Source organism: Prionailurus viverrinus, chromosome E2, assembly GCF_022837055.1.
Source record: "Prionailurus viverrinus isolate Anna chromosome E2, UM_Priviv_1.0, whole genome shotgun sequence".
NCBI lineage: Eukaryota > Metazoa > Chordata > Mammalia > Carnivora > Felidae > Prionailurus > Prionailurus viverrinus.
The window spans coordinates 34,900,326-34,918,457 of NC_062575.1; the positions used below are offsets into that span (position 1 = coordinate 34,900,326).

The 18,132-nt window shown below is 54.3% G+C and overlaps 1 protein-coding gene across 2 annotated transcripts in view; it reads left to right on the top strand.

Moving 5' to 3' along the window:
* The first annotated feature begins 5,152 nt into the window (after positions 1–5,152).
* ZNF423 (zinc finger protein 423) overlaps positions 5,153–18,132 on the top strand; it is a 334,910-nt gene continuing 321,930 nt past the window's right edge. For both annotated transcript variants that reach the window (XM_047836283.1, XM_047836284.1), the window contains exon 1: positions 5,153–5,498. In XM_047836283.1, the coding sequence (XP_047692239.1) occupies positions 5,459–5,498 (40 nt within the window). In that variant the 5' untranslated portion in view covers positions 5,153–5,458. The remainder of the gene's footprint in view (positions 5,499–18,132) is intronic.

Here is an 18,132-nt window from a genome sequence, read left to right on the forward strand (position 1 = left end):
CAGACCTGGTGGCTCTGCTCTGGGCCCGACAGGTCGTGCTTATGAATATGAAATCATCAGGGCAGCCCCACGAGATCCATGTGACCTGTATCCCCCTTTCGCAGATGAGAAAATGGAGGTACATCAAGTCCCTTGCCTGAGGTTCTCCAGTGGGGCAATGAGGAAGGCTGGGTTGGAAGATGGATCAGATTGGCTTCTAAGCCTGGCTGTGACAGCCTGTCCTCAGAACCACCAGCCCGTTCCCACCTCAGGCCCTTTACACACACTGTTCACTCTGCCAGGAACTCTGTTCTCTCTCCTCTTTCCTGACTCCTTCCTCCCCCTCCAGGCTCTCAGCCAGACCACCACTGTGACCCTCTGTTTTTTGGCCTCCTTTACACTATATTTTTCCTTCTTAGGATTGTTCAAAACTGTAATTAAATAATTATTTATATGGCCATTTATTAAAAGTCAGCCTCCCCACCAGAGAACAAGCCCCAGCAGGGAGGGCCTGTGGTCCTTGCTCCTTGCTTCCCGCTCACTTTTGGCACACAGTAGGCACACAATCAATAAATACGTGTTAAATAAACAGGTAAACAAAGGAATGAACTTATTTTCTGGGGGAAGACTGGGGGGTTAACATTCTTTCCCCAAAATGGCTGTCCCTCATCAATATTTTTTTAATGTTTTATTTATTTTTGAGAGAGAGAGAGAGAGAGAGACAGAGTATGAGTGGGGGAGGGGCAGAGAGAGAGGGAGACACAGAATCTGAAGCAGGCTCCAGGCTCTGAGCTGTCAGCACAGAGCCTGACACGGGGCTGGAATTCACTAACCACAAGATCATGACCTGAGCAGAAGCTGGAGGCCCAACCTACCGAGCCACACAGGCCCCCAAATGGCGGTTCTTTATAGGCTGATGCAAGTTTTCCCAGTAGAGACGGTGACTTTCTGGGAATAAAAAGGTGAACAAAAATCATGAATTCCATATTCCAGTGACTGCTGTTTACTTAAAGTAAGTGTGTGTGCGTTTGCGCGGGCGGTGATTTACTGCGACGCACCTCTTGACCCTTCAAGGGATACTAGTTTAGAGGCCACAAAAGGAACCCTATCTTATTTTACTTCGTTGTCCTACCTTGTTGTTGTCAACCACAGTGCCACTCCTGAATTCACCAGATGACACCTCGCCTCTTTTTGAAGCTCAAAAAAGAAGCCTCTCTTGTTGTGTGTCTGGGGACGCATCATTAGGAGCGTACAGAAAATGGTGGGGAGGCAGCCCCTTGGGTGGGAGGTGCCCCTCCTACAGCCAAGTTATTGACTTGAAAGGAAGATGACCATTTATGTGAACAAGGTCTCATTTGTTTTCAAAAACATCAATTTGTAATTTCTCTTGCATTTATGATGGTGACTTCTTTCAGTTTACAAAGGATTTCTGCAGCCACTTCTTTGGGCAGGAGCGACTGTAATTTGCGGATGAGGAAGAAGAGGCCACAGGGGGACTTTCTCACAGGGGAGGCGCCCAGAGCCCTGGATACACTGACGGAAGCAGGCAGGTGGGATGTGAAACACCACCCGAAAATGACCTTTTTCTGGTCCCTGGTCACCAGGCTGGTGAGAAACAAGGCTAGCCTTCCCTCACCCGGTGCCCCCTGAGACCCTTTTGGTAGGAGCTACTGGCTTTTTGCTGCTCTGGAATTTTCCTTAAAACAGCGTTTTTTTTTTTTTTTTTTTTCTTTTTTTCTGGAAGGAGTTAAAAATGAAACAAGCTTCAGAGAAATCGGGGCCGGGCTGAGGCGGGGACGAGGTCGAGCTCCTTCTGCACCCTGACTGCCACCGAGCTGGGAGACAGCAGACAGGTCTCGCAGGGGAGGGATGAGCGTCGGGACGCGAACGTGTGTGGCTGCGACGTGCAGGGAAGGACTCCAGAAAACTTTGTGCTCTTCTCCAGGACCCCCAGCCCTTGTGGATCAGTTTGGAATACGCAGTCGCCCACCCGCCAGTCGGTTATCCCCACCTTTGGCCTCTGGGTCCTTCCGCAGTTCCCGGAGGGTGGAAAAAAGGCAGCACCGCGGGTCTCCAAACACCGCCCGCTGACCCCTCCTTTCCTCCAGCACACCCCTACCCCACGGCGCTCCTTTTGTCTGGCCCCTTCTCTCCGGCTCCCGGCTGGGCGAGATCCGCGAGTCTTCAGCCCCCCAGAGAGCCAGGGCGGGCGAGCCGGGGGCTGTTCTCCACCCCCTCCCCCTAGGAGAGGGAGCCCGCGGCGGGGGCACCCCGGAGCTGAGGCCAACCGCCCCCTCCCCCAGCGTGTGCCATCTGCCGCCTGTCAGCCTCTCTCCGCGGGCCTCGATCCCAGGCGCCGGCGGGGGTGGGGGAGCTGCTGATTCGGCCCCTCCTTCCTGGCTCCTTCCCAGGCGCCTCGCGGCCTCTGCCCTCGCTCTGGCCCAGGCACCCCCTCTCAGCTACCCAGGCCGTCCGCGATCTTCGAGAGGCGGCTCCCACCGTCCTCCGGGAAGGCCAAGACGTTGCACACTCCGTGACACAAGAGCTGGGGAGGGAGGCGACCTGGGGGGGGGGTGTGGGGGTAGTGGTGGTGGCAGCTCTAACTTGGGTCGGGGGCTCTCAGGGCTGGATCTCAGTTAGGGGACATCTCTGTCCCGCTCCTGGCTCCTCTGGGGATCCTCTCTGTCTCCCCGAGTCAAGGTGTCCGCCTCTCCGTCGCGTTTCGCCGGTCACCCGACTGCACCTCGGAGACGGCCTTGAGCTCGAGAGCTTGGCCTCCCCCCATCCTACCCGCCCCCCACCCCGCCTCAGGCCTTTCCCCGCACCCGTCGGCCTGGGCTCCCTAGCCGCAGGGGTGCGGGGGCGGCATCTACCTCCGCTTTCAGCCCAGCATGGGGTGGGAGCCCGCAGGCCCTGAGAGGCGAGCAGGGCCGGGTGGGACCGCGCAGCGAGCCAAGGGGGGCGCGGGCCGGGCTGGCGGGAGGGCTGGGGAACGGCGGGGCGCAGGCGCCCTGCTTGGGGCGGGCGCCTCTGCCCGGCCGGCCCCGGCGCGGCTCTCGGCGGGCAGCGGGTTTTTCCCTGAAAGGTTGCCCTGGGTAACTCGTCTCCGAGGGGACACAGCCCTCCCCTCTCCAAGTGGCAACTTATCGATCCGCGAGATTGATAACCCCCAGCGCCGCGCCGCGCACCCGCTTCTCTCTCCCAGCTCTCGGGCGAGCCGGCCCAAGGTGGCGCCACTCACCCGGGAGGGGGGCGATGTCGGGGCCTCTCCCCCACCCTGGACCCGGCCGCCTGCAGCTGGAGGGGGAGGGGGAGGCTTCAAAGGAATAGTTTAGGGGAGTCGCCTGCGGAAGACTTTTCCCAAGTCCGCGCGCTTCCCCGGCAGTCTCGGAGACCAAACCTCCATCGTCTCGAGAGTGGCAGGGACGCGAGGCGCCCCCTAGTGGCTGGGGCAGAACTTGGTGGAAAGTAGGAGCCGGTTTCTTTTCTCGACCGCCGGGGAAGGCAGCGCAACTGCAATGTGCCGGGGCGGAGATGTTCCTTTTATTGTCTTAACTAAGTGCGCAACCAGAGGCAGGAACCCCACAAACGCAGGTGTGGGGCGCCAGAGTTGGCTCAGTGGTGGAAGAGTTAGCCGATGTGGGGTAGAGATGGTCTTCAAACACCGACCAGTGGGCAGAATTCAAGAGGGAAAAGCCAAGTTCGGGGATAATTCATGTGCGAGGGGCATAATTTGCAGAAGAGGCAGTGCTAGGGCAATTCACCCCAGTTGGCCCCCCCTCCCCCCTTTGCAGTTTGTGACGCTAATGCATCTGGGCTAGCTTGACAGCGCGCGTGGGCCCTGTGTCTGTTTCCTCCTCCCTCCCCGGGTGCCGCGGGCGCCCAAGTCGGGGCCCCGCGTGCCGGTACGGTGCCCGCGCCCGCGCCGTGCCTGCCGCCGCCGCCGCCGCCGCGGTCCGGGTTTTGCGGGCGGCCGGAGCTGTATTTCCAGCGCTGTCCATCGCTCGGTGCTGTTGGCCCTCTCTCCGTCTGATCCGAGCCGGAGCAGTGCGGGGCGCCCCACGGGATCAGAGCGCTCCCCCGCCGGGACTCCGCTCCTCACATCCTCCTGCTGGGACCCGGCTACATTTCCAGCCAAGCCTGGCTTTATTATGTGTCTCTGCAGTGCAGCCCCAGCAGCCGGATCGGGAGGAGGAGAGCCAGCGACCACAAAGAAGACAGGAGCGCAAGGGAGGCTGGCGGGCGGGCCGGCGCCGGCTGGAGCGCGGAGGAGCCGGGGCGCAGCCGCCGCCGCCGCCGCTGCCCGGGAGGACGGGAGCCCGGCCGCCGCCTGCTCGTCCTCCTCCGCCGCCGCGGCCGCCGCCTCCCCCCTCTCCGAGCCCTTGGCCCATGGAGGCAGCTAGCGGGGCCGGCGACTTGGCACCGGCCTGGGGATCGGCTGCGCGCCGCGCGCTGAGCACCGCAGCCCGAGGGCAGGCAGCGGCGGCCCGGCGCACGGGCTGAGCGATGCCCGGGGCACGGGCGCGCCTGCCCGCCGCCGCCTGAGCGCCCCCGCGCGCCCCTTCCTCCTCCGGGGGGCCGGCGCCGGACCGAGCCGAGAGCCAGAGAAGGGGGCGTGAGCCAGGGGCCCCGAGCTGCGGCTTCCGAGCCACTGCGGCCGTTTCGAGCCCCCCCCCCCCGCGCTCCCAAGTAGGCTGAGTTGAGGGAACCCCCCTCCCCATCCATCATAATCTCCAAACCAGGCGTTTGGACATTTTTTTTATCCATTAATATTTATTATTTTTTTTTGTGTGCGGCAGGGGCTAATTTGAAGGCTTTTTTTTTTTTCCGGGGGGTGCTGAGCTTCGGCGCTCCCGACCGCCTCCCGGTCTTCACCCCCCCTGAGACCCCCTCGACTCCAGCCCCGTCCCCCCCCTCCTCAGATGGGTTCATTGTGAGCTCCGCACCGGGCTGCGTGGCCGGACGCCTGCAAACTTTGCACAAAAATCCGGCAAGGGGCGGAGGAGCAGAAGGAGGAGGAGGGTGAGGGTGGCGGTAGGGTGGGGGAGGGAGGGAGGGGGCCGCAGGGGCCGGGGGCCGGCGGGGGGTGGGGAGGAGGAGGGGGGCGGCTTTTTTTTTTTTTTTTTTTTTTTTTTTTTTTGCATAACTCGGCTCGGCCGAGTGGCCTCCGGACTCCCCGCGCCGCTGGGACCGCCGCTGGGACCGAGAGCCCCCGGCTGCCGCATTGCAACAGGCAGGGCCCCGGCGCGGCCCCCGGGCCTCCCCCCGCCCCCGAGCGGCCTCGGCCGGCCCGGGCCGTCCCCCCCAGGGAGGCCGCCCGGGACCTGCGATCCGCTCCCCGCAGCCGCCGACCCGGCTGCAAAAAAAAAAGTTTCCGAGAGGCAGGCGGAGGAGAAGGGGGAGAAGGGCAGCCCGGAGCGGCGGGGGGCGGCGGGGGGAGCCGGCCGCGGAGGGCGACGGAGCGCCGGGAGCCCCGGACATGTCCAGGCGGAAGCAGGCGAAGCCGCGCTCGGTGAAAGGTGAGCGAGCGAGGCCCGGCGGAGGCGCGAGCGAGCGGGGAGGGAGGGAGCGAGGGAGGAGGGACCGGCGAGCGGGCGGGCGGCCGGGGACCCGCGCGAGCGAGCCGAGAGGAGGAGGAGGCGGCGGCGGAGGAGGAGGCGGAGGCGGAGGAGGAGGAAGAGGAGGGGGAGGAGGAAGCCGCGAGCGGGAGGCGGAGGCGGCGGAGGGGGCACGCTGCGGACACCCTGCCCGCCCAGACCCTCTCCCCGCTCCGCGCCGCCGCCCGCGGGGGACCCGGGCCCGGGGGTGCCGCTGAGGGGCTCTCGCCGCTTCCTCTGTGCGGGCCCCGGGCCCGCGTGGCCAATCAAGGGGTGCGGGCCTGACTTGGCGGGGATTGCGAATCTCGGTGGCGGCGGCGGCGGCGGCGGCGGCGGGCGGGCGGACGGGCGGCGGGAGGAAGGAAGAGGCGGTGAGCACGGGCGCCCGGGAGGCCGGCAACCCCGAGGCCGCTCTCGCCCGGCCCCGGGCCTTGCCGCCTTTCCTCGGCCCGCGCCTTGTCGCCCCGGGACTCGGAGGGCGGCGGGCAGAGCTTGCGCGCGCCCTGGGCGCCGCGTCCCCGCCCCGGCCACCAGGCGCCCCCTCCCTGTCCCTTGCCCGAGCCGCGCTCCCGGCCCGGGCCCCCGCACTTCCTGCCTCCTCCACTGAGGCCAACCGGGCCGGGAGCCTCCGCCAGGAGTTCATTGTCTGCGCAGCGCCGGCAGGACGCGGGTCCCCAGGGGAGCGCAGCGGCCGCCGCGCGCGCCCCTTCGTGGAGGGCGCCCGGGACCCAACCACGGGCATTGGGCGCTTCACATCCTCGACACCTAGGCCAGCTTCCTGTGTCGGGTCCCTGGAGTGCGCACGTTAGTAAGGATACACAACACACACGCACACACACAAACACCACCCCCCCTTCCTTCGTCTTCTTTGCTTTGCTTTCTATTTCCATCAAGGGCCCCTGGCTCTGGTGGGCCCCTGGAGAGCAAAGGCCCTAGGGAGAGGCCGCGCGCAGGCGACGGAGCCCCTCCCCTGCCCTTCTCTCCCCCCACAGCTGGCCTCTCCAGGCCTGCCTGCTGCTTTGTGCCGATTCCAGCGCCTCGGGTGGGTGCCCGGCCGGCCCGTCGCGCTGAGAGATGACAGAGGAGGGACAGGATGAAAGCTGCTACGTCTCTGGAGCCAAAAGTCCCGAGGCCCTTGTCCTTTCCCAACTCCCCTGATGACCTCTGGCCCGAGCCCAGTTCTGCTCTGAAAAGTTCATTTCCTGGAGGCCTGCGCGGGAAGGCGCTGGGGCCCCTCTCCCTTCCTGCCAGCCTTGCTCCGGGCTGGAAAGGCTGGGACTGAATCTGGCAAGGAAGGTTGTGAGACACCCGCCATTGCTGTCCTTCTAGAGTCCCAGCAGATTCCAGGGCGCCTGGCTGAGCAGAGACTGTCCCTGTCATCTTAGAAGCAGACCAACTCAGTCCAAACTCCAGGCAAGGCAGCTGCACCCTTTCCTCTGTTTCCTTGAGAGAAGCTGGTCTTGTTCCCCTCACCAGGGCGGTCATCCCAACCTGGGATCACATGGCCTGCTGCCCAGAATTGGGGATCCAGAGGGTGTTCTGATCCAGGTGCAAGGTAATCAGAAGAGAACCCAAGAAGGTGACAGGCAAATGGTAGATGTTCGTCCTTTTGCTGAATAGAAGGGCTCTATGGCTTGAAATAATACTTGATTCCTTTTCTCTTTCCGTGGCTCACTGCTCAGTCCTTACTCCTTCAAGAGCCACGTAAGATGGCCCAAAAGAAAATGTTGACTCGGAATCTGTGGTTGGTAAAACAGTTTTATTTAACTCCCATAGTTGATTTTGAGTTAAATCTATGGCTAGGAGCAGGTTTTTCATAAAGGAAGATGCAAAGCTTACCTACCTCTAACCTCAATCTCTGCCTCCAAACCTCCTTATTTTAGAAGGTGAGACACAGAAAGCAAAGGTAGAGCAATTTGCAGGGAACAGATGGGTGGGTGTTTCAGAGTTGCTCGAACCTGATTCTAAAGCCACTCTGTGTATCTCTGAGAAAGACTCAAGAATTGGTCTCAGTCTTTCATGAAATGAGACTTGACATGATTTTTAATGAATGTCTCTCTCCAAATCTATATGTGTGTATGTATAGCCGACAATTGCAGCTAATTGGTAGGGGAAGGACAGCAAAGTGGGAACGAGACCAGTGTAGGCATTTTGAGAAGTACTGTAAATATCAACCACGCAGCGCCTTTCTGCCCTTGGAGCCTGAGACCCTCTGTTTCTCCCTGTGGTTCTTTGCATTTTCCAAAAGCAGCTACAACCCTGGTCTCTCACCACTTTGCCTTTTATTCAGTTTACTGGGGTGGATAGGGTGGAGATGTGGCCACTTATCAAGGGAGGAATTAAGAGAGATGATAATTTGAATAGATAAGAGTTTCAGCAGGTGATGGATTTATGGCTTTTCAAGAACTGCCTCCCCTCCCCCCCCCTTTCTCAGGCAATATTCAAAGTGTGTGCTTGAGTGTGGACAGCTCCACACCAAGTGTTTAAAATGACAAGGTCCTCACCTTTAAAGATGCTTGAAGGTGCTTCTTAAGGAACAGTGGTGCCTTTTAGATTTTGTTTTATTTTGTCTCCACTGCTGTGTGTCAGGGCTAACGTGGAGGCATTGTGGACTTCCCCAGCCCGCGCATTCTGCTGTGAAAGTCGCTTGACTGTAATTCGTAATTGATCTCGGAAATGTGAAAGCCCATAGCAGGAAGGAAAGACAGAAATATAACAATTTCTAATGGATGCTCAGAAAGTGTGATTTGAAAGCCCCGGCTTTGCTGCTCTGAAAATCAAACAGGCCTGGGGTGTGTGTGTGGAGGGGTTCTCACTTCCCACTCATGGATACATTCTTCCTTCTGGAGCGGGGTCACTTGTCCCTGTGCCTGTTTGTCCTTCTTTGGAAAACCCATCTCCCAGGGAGGACACCCAGCAAATAGGGAAGGGGGCCAGGGCACTAGGACGGGGATGGGGGGTGGGGTGGGGTGGGGGTGGGGGGTGGAAATAGCCTCATTGGTTTTCAAAACCTTCTGATTAAAAACAAACAAACAAACAAAACACACCAAAATCCCACGAATGTTACAAAAGTCATGTTTTCTGACCGATTTTCCCTCTGTACACCATTCCCTCTCCCTTTCTGTCTCCTGGTGGTGTGGTGTGGCAGTTGTGAGATGATTTGTTTCCTTTGATAATTTTGGCCTCATTCTCCAGGGCTGTTCTCATCGCATCTCACTGATGTTATTTTGGCTGATGATATCAGGTGACTTGGTAACCTGTCTCCCTTCACCCACACTGCCTCCTCAGATCCACGAAAAGCCTATTTATTTGTGTATATGGAGAATTAAATACATCTTTTTTCCCAGCCTCATTTTAAAACTTTTGAATAATTTTAATAGTTGCTTTTCTCCATCTAACAACTGCTTGTTAATTACAGTTCTTAATATTAATTAGCACTCAGGCTGTGTCCATGTACCCCCCCCCCCCCCGCCCCCAACATCCGAAACCACCCCCAGTGAGTTCTCTGCACTCTCCTCCTTTTCTCTGTCTTTCTCTCCTGCCAGCTCTTAGCTCCTCAAAAGTCCATCTTAGAAATTTGGTGGTCTAGGGACTTGGGAACAGTGTTCGCCACTGCTTGTGTTTCCATGGAAATAATTGAGATGTAATAAATAGAGGCGTTCTGAGGTTACAGGTTTCTTGATTCAGCTGAGACCACATACAAGTGTAAATTGCCGAGATTTGTTTGGCTAAATGTACATGATCTTGTAGGAAGGGCAAAACAAATCCTTTATAGGTTCTTTAGCTTTCTGTGTGGATTGGGCAGTGACATTTAATCCTAATATTTAGTCCCCCCCCCATTAAGTCCCCGACCTCTCAGTGACTGGAAGAGCCTGTCTTACTCTAGAAAACATCCCTTATGTCTAGTAATTGCTGTTTAGATTCTTACACCTGTTTCCTTGCAAAAACTTAATAAGCAATAAAATAAGATAACTATGTGCCTCTGGCAGGAGGACCGCGCTAAACGTTTAACCATAAGGTGCCCAGCAGTGCATTAATAACAGAAAGGTGCAAAATGCTGGTGACTTTACAGTCATAAAGTAACTTAGTAGAACCAGCCAGCCCTGGCACTGTTGTAGCATGCTACAGTGTGTTAGCAGAGGAGGAGGAGGGAGAAACGAGAGAAGAAACAGAAGTGCAGCATCTTTGAGCACAGTGTTGCTAGCTGGAGACCAAAGGGGGATCTGGTTCAATCTAATAGAAAGTTGCAATAATTGCTATATCGGTAGCCAGCTCTTAAGCTGGTGGCTGTGGAATTCTTCCCCTGATGTAGGATTTAATAGTCTGGCAATTAGATGCATTGATTTCTCTTAACTGTTCATTTGGATGTGTAAACGAAAGGAACCCGCCACTGAGGCTGATTGTACAGGCGTGCTTGCTGCCTGGCTTTTGGAAAAAGGCTGATGTAGGTGGTGGTAGCAGCACAGGATTGTTCAGCGCGGTTTTGAGGCCAGGTCCCTCTTCCCTTAAAATTTCTGCTTGTAAAGTGAACAAACAGCACCTGTTGTTCAGATACTGTTTAAAAATAAACAATTAAAGAATAAACGGAAAGCTGTTTCTGTTATGTTTGAAAAGGAAAACCTCTTTCCTGCTGCAGATGCTTATAGAGTAGCATCTCTGTCTTCGAGTGGCTGGACTCCCGTATTTTTGGCAGGTGGTCTGTTGGGTACCGGAAGAAAAAGTCACACAACACCGTGGCTCTGGGTTCCAAAGGGACCCCCTGCTGGAAATTGAGTGAGTTCTCTACCCCCTCCTCCTTAGCAATAGTTTGGGGCCTGGGACCAGTGGATCCATCAAGCCCCGAAGAGGTATGGGGAGGTGGCATCTTGGACCCCTTGCACTCCGGTGGGTGCGTTGGAGTGTGCAGATAATGACCTCTCACAAACATGGGCACCTCTTACAACTCCCCGCTCCTGGACCTGCAGGGTTCTGTTAAGTGGCACCAACTTTTGACACGCAGTCATCAAAAACTCTTGTTGGTAAGCTAGCAGAAGATGACTTAGCTTTCCTGAATGCCTCCCCAACTCCAACCAGCCCCCACCGCGTCTTTTTTTTTTTTTTTTTTTAACTAAACAATGTGTAGATTCAGTTAACCCTTTGGTCGAGGTTGAGATGGATTTACCTTTCCTGGACCTGGTCTATGGTACGCTGGTGTTTGCAAAGAATATTGTCTTAACGTCTTGAAAACATTTCCCATAGATATCAGGGCTTCTATCTGCGGGTCTAGGGTAATTGCAAAAGAATAATACCTTGAAAGCTGTTAGTGGGCACCCCATTGCAGTGGGTAGCCAGGGAAAACCTGGATTGGTGAAATTGACAATTTCTGCAGGTTCCTCTCAGCTTGCAAGGGCATTTTGTGCCCCGTTAGTCAGGAATCAGAGTAGTTTTGCACCCAAAATGGACTAATTAAGCCTGGATCAGTTATATCCTGTTTGAAGTTTACAGCGCTGTCAGCTCCCTCTGCCTACGGTGGGAGGGAGGGTGCAGTGGAGTGGGGGCAATGCTGATGGAAAGTTTTGATTCATAGCTTACCTGACAGGATCGGTGGCAGCCAACGATTGGGGTTGTACACTCAGTAAATACAAATACTTCACCTCTTTTAAGGAGCGCCAATTAGCTGATTGCGCTGTGTGGCTGTCTTTAAGGAGAATGCTGTTTTACCTATCTTCTTGTACAAAGGTTTGATTTTTAATGTCTTGTGAAAAGGATTCTCTTTGTCTTGATTGATGTCAGGAATAAAAGCATGATGGTAATATCCCTTTGAAAGCTATTGTATTGTCAGCCCTGGCTGACAGCGGGAGGGCCTCCCAGCGTTATAGATTAGTGCTGTGAAAACACTGACATTTTCTTTGTTACGTTGCTGTTGTTCTACTTGCAAAGTCAATTACACAATGTTGGAGCTCAGTTACCCAGTTGACTTTGGAAGTAGCAGCGGCTTTCATTCTCTTCTTAAAGATATAATTTTCCTTTGTTGTTTTTATTTTGTTTTGTTTTCTTTCTTTTTTTTTTTTTTTGACCTGCCTCCCTCTGGTTACTACCCCTCCAGTCCCCCCCCACCCCCCCCACCCCCCGCAGGAGTCTGGACTGTTCGCTAGGCAAACACACTCTAGTTTTCAATTGTGACAAGTCACATTCAAAGATTGCCACGTCATTATCTCCGAATTCTTCTGCTCATTCACATTTCAGTGGCTTCTTATTGATACAGTGATTACAGCAGCCAAGATACATAAAAAAACCCATCAAATGAGATTACAGTGTTGATAATATCTTATCAAGTGGGTTGTTCTCTGGATTTGGGGTTCTTGAGATTGGCAAAGTCAGAGTTTTCTTTCTTTCTTTTTTTTTTTTTTTTTTTTTCCTGTAGACTCTGGCCCGGGCTGAACCAGGTTCCTGGTTTGATGGGACCCCAGCAAACAGGTTTTTTTTGTTGTTGTTATAGAAGATTCATAAGAATTCCGATCTCAGAGGCTGGAGCTGTTGAGTTTTGGACTGAGAATCCTGGATGACATTACGGCAGGGGTGGAAGGGGTCTCGGCAGGGGTGGAAGGGGTCTCGTAAGAGAATCATGTCACCCGTCCCTCCCCCATTGAAGATGGCAGACTGGAATTATAAAGTGGTCTATGTGTGTGTCATTGCTGGGTGCCCCTGGACTCAGGAGTGATTTGCATTCCCATATAAGTGCGTGGAAGGGAAGCAAGGCTTGAACCATCTGAAGCTGGAAATGGTTAGGGTGGGTGTTTCTTATTCAACCTCTCCCTTCCCCTCCACCCCAGCCCTGCCTTCTCCAGAAAGAGAAGAACCTCTAACTTCCTTAGTTCTTTGAGCCTGTCCCGAAGAGGCCGTTCCCTGAGAATGGCCGAGAATGGTCCGGCACTAGGAGGCTGCTGTTGCGGGCTTCAGATGACAGGGACCCGTCAGGAAACTCCGTCCGAGGACACTAATTGTGGGCCCCCGAAGTTATTATTATGAACCACCAGACAAGAGCTTGTGCTCGCCAGCAATTTGTCAGGACTAATTTTGTTTTTCTCCAATAATTGAAAATTAATGTCTTGAAGTGAAAGCAGATGTTCATGCCATCTTCTGAATTGGGATATAAAATGGGGCTCTGTAGATGGGCTCGCTAATTTAACAGCAATTTTCCTCATGGCTAATGGGGGTGCTGGGGCTGCCGTCACCTGAAGGACGGGGTGAGGGCATGAGGGGGAGAGAGAGGGAGAACGTGCCGAGCCCACTTGTGCAAATTCTGCTGTCTGAGGTGCAGGGGGGCCAAGCCAAGGGAAGGACAGCATGGTGGGTGTGCTCATTTTGGAGGGAGAATAGGTCGATAAAGATTTTTCCTTGGGCTGTGAAACTTGGATGCTTCATTGTTTCGAATACTCCTTTACACAAGAAGTATTTATTGAGGTACTTCATGGCATTATGCTGGAAAAGGTGAGGGGAACCTTGATGTGGGGAGAGCATGGATTCCTGCAGAGGAGTGGATTCTCAGCTGTGTGCTCGTCACCTCCCCCGGGCGCCTGCCTGGCTCAGTCGGAAGAGCATGTGATTCGTGATCTCCGGTTTGTGAGTTCGAGCCCCACGTGGGGTGTAGAGATGACTTAAATAAATTAATGAAAAAGAATTGCATGTCCCCAGTTCAGGTGTGAGAGATGCGCACCCAGCTGGTCTAAGGAGGGGCCCAGAACTCTTCATTTTTTTTTTCCCTTTTAAAAAATTGAGGTAAGATATACATAACCTAAAAATCTACCTAATCTTAACCATTTGTCAGGGTACGGTTCCGTGGCATTCGTACGTTCATGTTTTTATGCAGCCATCCTCATCATGAACTTTTCAATTTCAGGCGGCACCTAGGTGGTGGTGGGTTGGGGGTCTCAGCCCACAACCCTTGGAGGAAGTCACCCAGTTCAAGGCCTCCATTTTCCAGGGTAGACGTGAGAAGCAGGCTCAGAAGGTGGAGGGACTCTGGAGAGCTGGCGGTGTGTTTCCTTGCTGTAGCCTGACGGGCGAGATAGGCGTGTCCAAAGGTAGGGCAGGGCACTGGATGAGTGACCTTATCATGGCCGGTGGCAGGGGGCAGGGCAGGGGTTGGGGGGGCTAGCAGCTGAGTGACCTGGTGACCAGTGTCAGGATTAGAACGTTTGTTCTCTCCCCTTGGGGACACCTTTCATTTGGGCCTGGTTGGCTGTGAGCTTGCCCGGTGACCCTGGTGGGGCAGATCCCCATGGCCCCACGCCTGCCGGCCAGAACCCAGACAGCTCCCCCAGCCCTGCCCCCTGCAGGCCGGTTTGTTTGTGATGAGGAAAGGGAGGGACAGCTGTTCCAGAAGGGCCACCTGGTTGCCTTCCTTTCCAGTCCTAGAGTGCCAGCCACCCCTGGCCCGCAGGTCTGGGCATTGCTGACGCTTATACTATTCTCCTCCTCCTTGGAGGTGCCAGGCACCTTTGTCTCTCTCCCGGTTTTCTCTGTAATTGAAATTCGCCCTTTCATTACCTGGGCATGAATTATTTTTTTGCAACGTTGTCATTCCCTGTCCTGCTGTGAGGTTTATCTCTTCTGTTGATCCTAATTAAATAAAACATACTGTTCACCTAACTCCTGTTGCACTGAATTTTACCTGCCTGAAGGCAGAGTGATGGCCATCTGGGCTTGGTTAGGGATCAGGGCATGGCCGGAGAAGGAGGCTGGGTGGTAGTGGCTGGGTGTGACTCCCTTTTCTGGGGGGCTGCAGGACCCTGAAGCCACCAGCAACACATAGCAAATTTCTGGTCCCTGAGCCAGGGGTATGGCTTGGTCCTTAGCCCCCTGGGGCTTGGGGTCTGAACCTGGGGAGAGGAGACACAATCACCAGGTCTAGGGAGTCCCCAGGGAGAGGGTGAGGGAGGAGAGTGGGCTCCCAGAGGAGGGGAGATGGGAGGAGGGGGCAGGCTCCTGTCACCTGGGGCGGAGGCTGCAGAGTATTGGGTTCTCTGGGGAGCAGTGAGCAGTGTCCAGGACTGTCCTTGGTGTCCAGGACAGCTCTGCAGATGCCCTGTGCCCCTCAGGGAGAGAGTGGCCAGCCAAGGGCCTGGCACGCACGTTGGGAAGATTCGACTTGCGCTCTTTTTGCCTTTGGACTTCTCAGAATCCTGCCAGTCCCAGGTTGGAGGTCACTTCATTCAGATCTCTTTGGGTGTGTTTGTGGCATCCTTAGTTTCATCCAGTCTGGACTTGCACACTTCCACTCTCCGGGAGCTCACTACCTATATGTATTTTTAGCTTGAGGTTCAGATGTTTTCTTTCCATTAAAGTGCAATCTGCCTCCACAATGTAGGTACGTTGGTCCTGGATCTGTGTCCCAGGGCCTTAGGGAGTAACTCAGATCTCCAGTTCCCAGAACAACCCTACCGAGAATTGGCAAAGGTTTCCCTGCCCCCCTCACTCGGGGGCAGGAAATCACATATGAGATGTGGTCAACCTGGTGGGCTTCCAGGACCCCACACTCACTGGTTGATGGTGTTGACCTGAGCTTCTGGGTCCTTGTGTTTATCCAGGATTTCTTAAGCGAGTGGATGTGCAGACTTTAGGGGAATAAGTGAACGTGTGGGCAAGTGAGTGAGGGAGTAGTGAGCAAATGACTGAGTGGATGCACCCCTAGATGAAGGAGACTGGGGGATCTGACTGGGGCTCCCCCCGCCATCTTTGATGGGCTCTCCTGCCCCCTCCAGCTCCCCCCAGCCCCCGTTCTGCATCAAGAAGTGAGAGATACCCCATCCCTGAGGTCTTGGAGCCTTGTGGTGGGGGATGCTTGTGCCTCCTCTCCCTCTATCCTCACCCACACTGGGGGTGCAGCTCTCTGCGGTGAGATTGGAGCTACTGGTGACTCAAGGCTTGGTGCCAAACATTATGCTAGATTGTAAAACATCATTTTTGAATGATAAAAGCAACAGGAGACTTTCATACTAAATCCTCAGTAAAAATGCTAAGCAAATTCGAATGCTAATTCTAAATAAAACAAGCTTTTCACTGAATAAACTCCCCATCACATGCTCCTCCTGCCCCTTCCTGGCCCAGGGGGCTTCGGACTGGACGTTTTTGAGCTGGCTCAGGGCTGGCCAGGCCTGTGCAGCCCAGCTTTTATTAAGTGGCCTTCTGGACCTTCCTCGTCTTTCAGGGATCCGTTGCCCCTGAACAGCACTAGGAGTGAGGGATGGAGTTGGGGGAAGTTTGCAGGAAGGAGAAGATGAGGTGTGTTTGTAAGAGAACCTGGCAGTTAAATAAAACTCAGAATGAGGGGCGTCTGGGTGGCTCAGTCGGTTGAGCCACGGACTTCGGCTCAGGTCATGATCTCACGGTTTGTGAGTTCGAGCCCCGCGTCGGGCTCTGTGCTGATGGCTCAGGACCTGGAGCCTGCTTCTGATTCTGTGTCTCCCTCTCTGTCTGCGCCTTCCCCACTCATGCTCTGTCTCAGAAATAAATAAACATTAAAAAAATTTATTAAAAAAACCCAACAACTCAGATGAAAAAGAAAGATTGCCTTCTGGCTGAAGGCCTGAGTCAAGTTTGATTTATTTTTCTCCAGGGATGTGGGGGTTGTGGGCTGGAGGAAGCATGCTCTGTGATCTTGGGCAGGACAGTTCCCTCTACGGGCCTCAGTTTCCCTGTCTATGAAATGGGATGGAACTGATTGGATCAGCTACCTGCCTTCAGTAGTTTAGGATTTTAATTCCTGGAACATAAGAAGGGGAAAATACAAGAAGCTTTGGTTTTAAAATAATACAGGCTGGGAGCACCTGGGTGGTTCAGTCCGCTAAGCATCTGGTTCTTGATTTGGGCTTGGTCATGATCTCACGGTTCATGGGTTCAAGCCCCATATCGTGCTCTGTGCTGACAGTGTGGAGTCTGCTTGGGATCCTCTCTCTACCCGTCTCTCTGCCACTCCTCTGCTCACACACTCTGTCTCTCTCAAAATAAATAAATAAACTTAAAAAAAAAATACAGGCTCAGGGCTCCTGGCTGGCACAGTGGGTAGAGCATGCAAGTCTTGATCTCCAGGTTGTGAGTTTGAGCCCCACCTTGGGGGTAGAGTTTACTAAAAACAAACAAACAAACAAACAAACAAACAAAAAGTATGGAAAAATAATAATATGGGCTAGAAAGATATTGTTAGGTCTTTTCAAGTTACTCTGTAAAGTGACCAATCCGCAGAGTGAGAAGTCTGAAGAGGCAGCTCTAGGGAGTCCCGTGCAGGGCGGTTGGGATCTTGCTCCCTTGCTCCTGTGGCCCTTTTGAACACTGAGGGAAAACTCAGGTAAGAGAAGCGTCAAGGGCTTGACTGTGATGTTGGTGTCTTTTCAGGTGTCGGAGAGTTCAACTGGCGGTGTCCTTGGCTCTTTTGGCTCCAGGGGCTTTGCCAGACATCACTGGAGCAGGTTCCCTGGTCTTTCTCTGACCCAGGGACTCCGTGGGTAGAGGATGACCTGGTCCCAGGTGTGCCCATTCAAAGCAAGCAGCTTGGCCAACCTTGATCCCTGCGGAGGACACACGGAGGGACTTACTTGTACCAGACCCTGCCTCCAGCTCATCCCGCCTGTCCCTCTAGTTCTCACATCAGCTCTCGGACTGATCTCAGTTTCGCAGAGGTACAGACAGGCACAGAACTACCTTGCCCAGAGTCACACGGCTGGAGGTAGCAAACCTGTCAATGACCATTACCTTTATTTATAACTGCCCAATGGGCCAGAAAAGGCAGCAGAGAAGCTCATGCTTTCTTCCAGGGCTGGAGAGGTCCCCGGACTCTGGGCTAGGGGAGGGGGCCGGGAGTGAAGGGACAGGAGCTGTGTTCTGCTCGCCACCCGCCTGTGTAACCTGCCCTTTGGGGATCTATAGTCACATCTTTTAAAATTTTTATTTGTTTTTTTATTTTTAAAATTTTTAATTTTTTAATCTTTTAACACATTCATTTTTGAGAGATGGAGAAAGAGAGAGCATGAGTGGAGGAGGGGCAGAGAGAGACGGAGACACAGAATCCGAAGCAGGCCCCAGGCTCCGAGCTGTCAGCACAGAGCCTGATGCGGGGCTCGAACTCGTGAACTGTGAGATCATGACCTGAGCTGAAGTCGGACGCTTTACCGACTGAGCCATCCAGGCACCCCTATAGTCACATCTTGAAAAAAAGATTTACACATCTTAAAAAATAATTTAATGCCTTTCTTCCCCGGAAGTAAGCACTGTTCTCCACAGCTATCTTTTCTCCCAGACCTTTTTTGGTGTGGTGCATTTACACAAAAACATATGCATATGTATCCATATATACATAATTTTAACCCTAGATAGTATCATGTACTGCTTGGATCTACTTTCTGTTATGTGCTGTTTTCAAGTAGCAGTGAGTTTCCAGTCTTGGTGGTGCTTCAATATCATTTTAGGCACTTCAAGGAATAACATTGCCTGTTAACAAGTTGGATGCTTAACTGGCTGAGCCACCCAGGCGCCCCTATTGTATTTTTTAAAATGTTTAAGTACTCATTTTGAGAGAGAG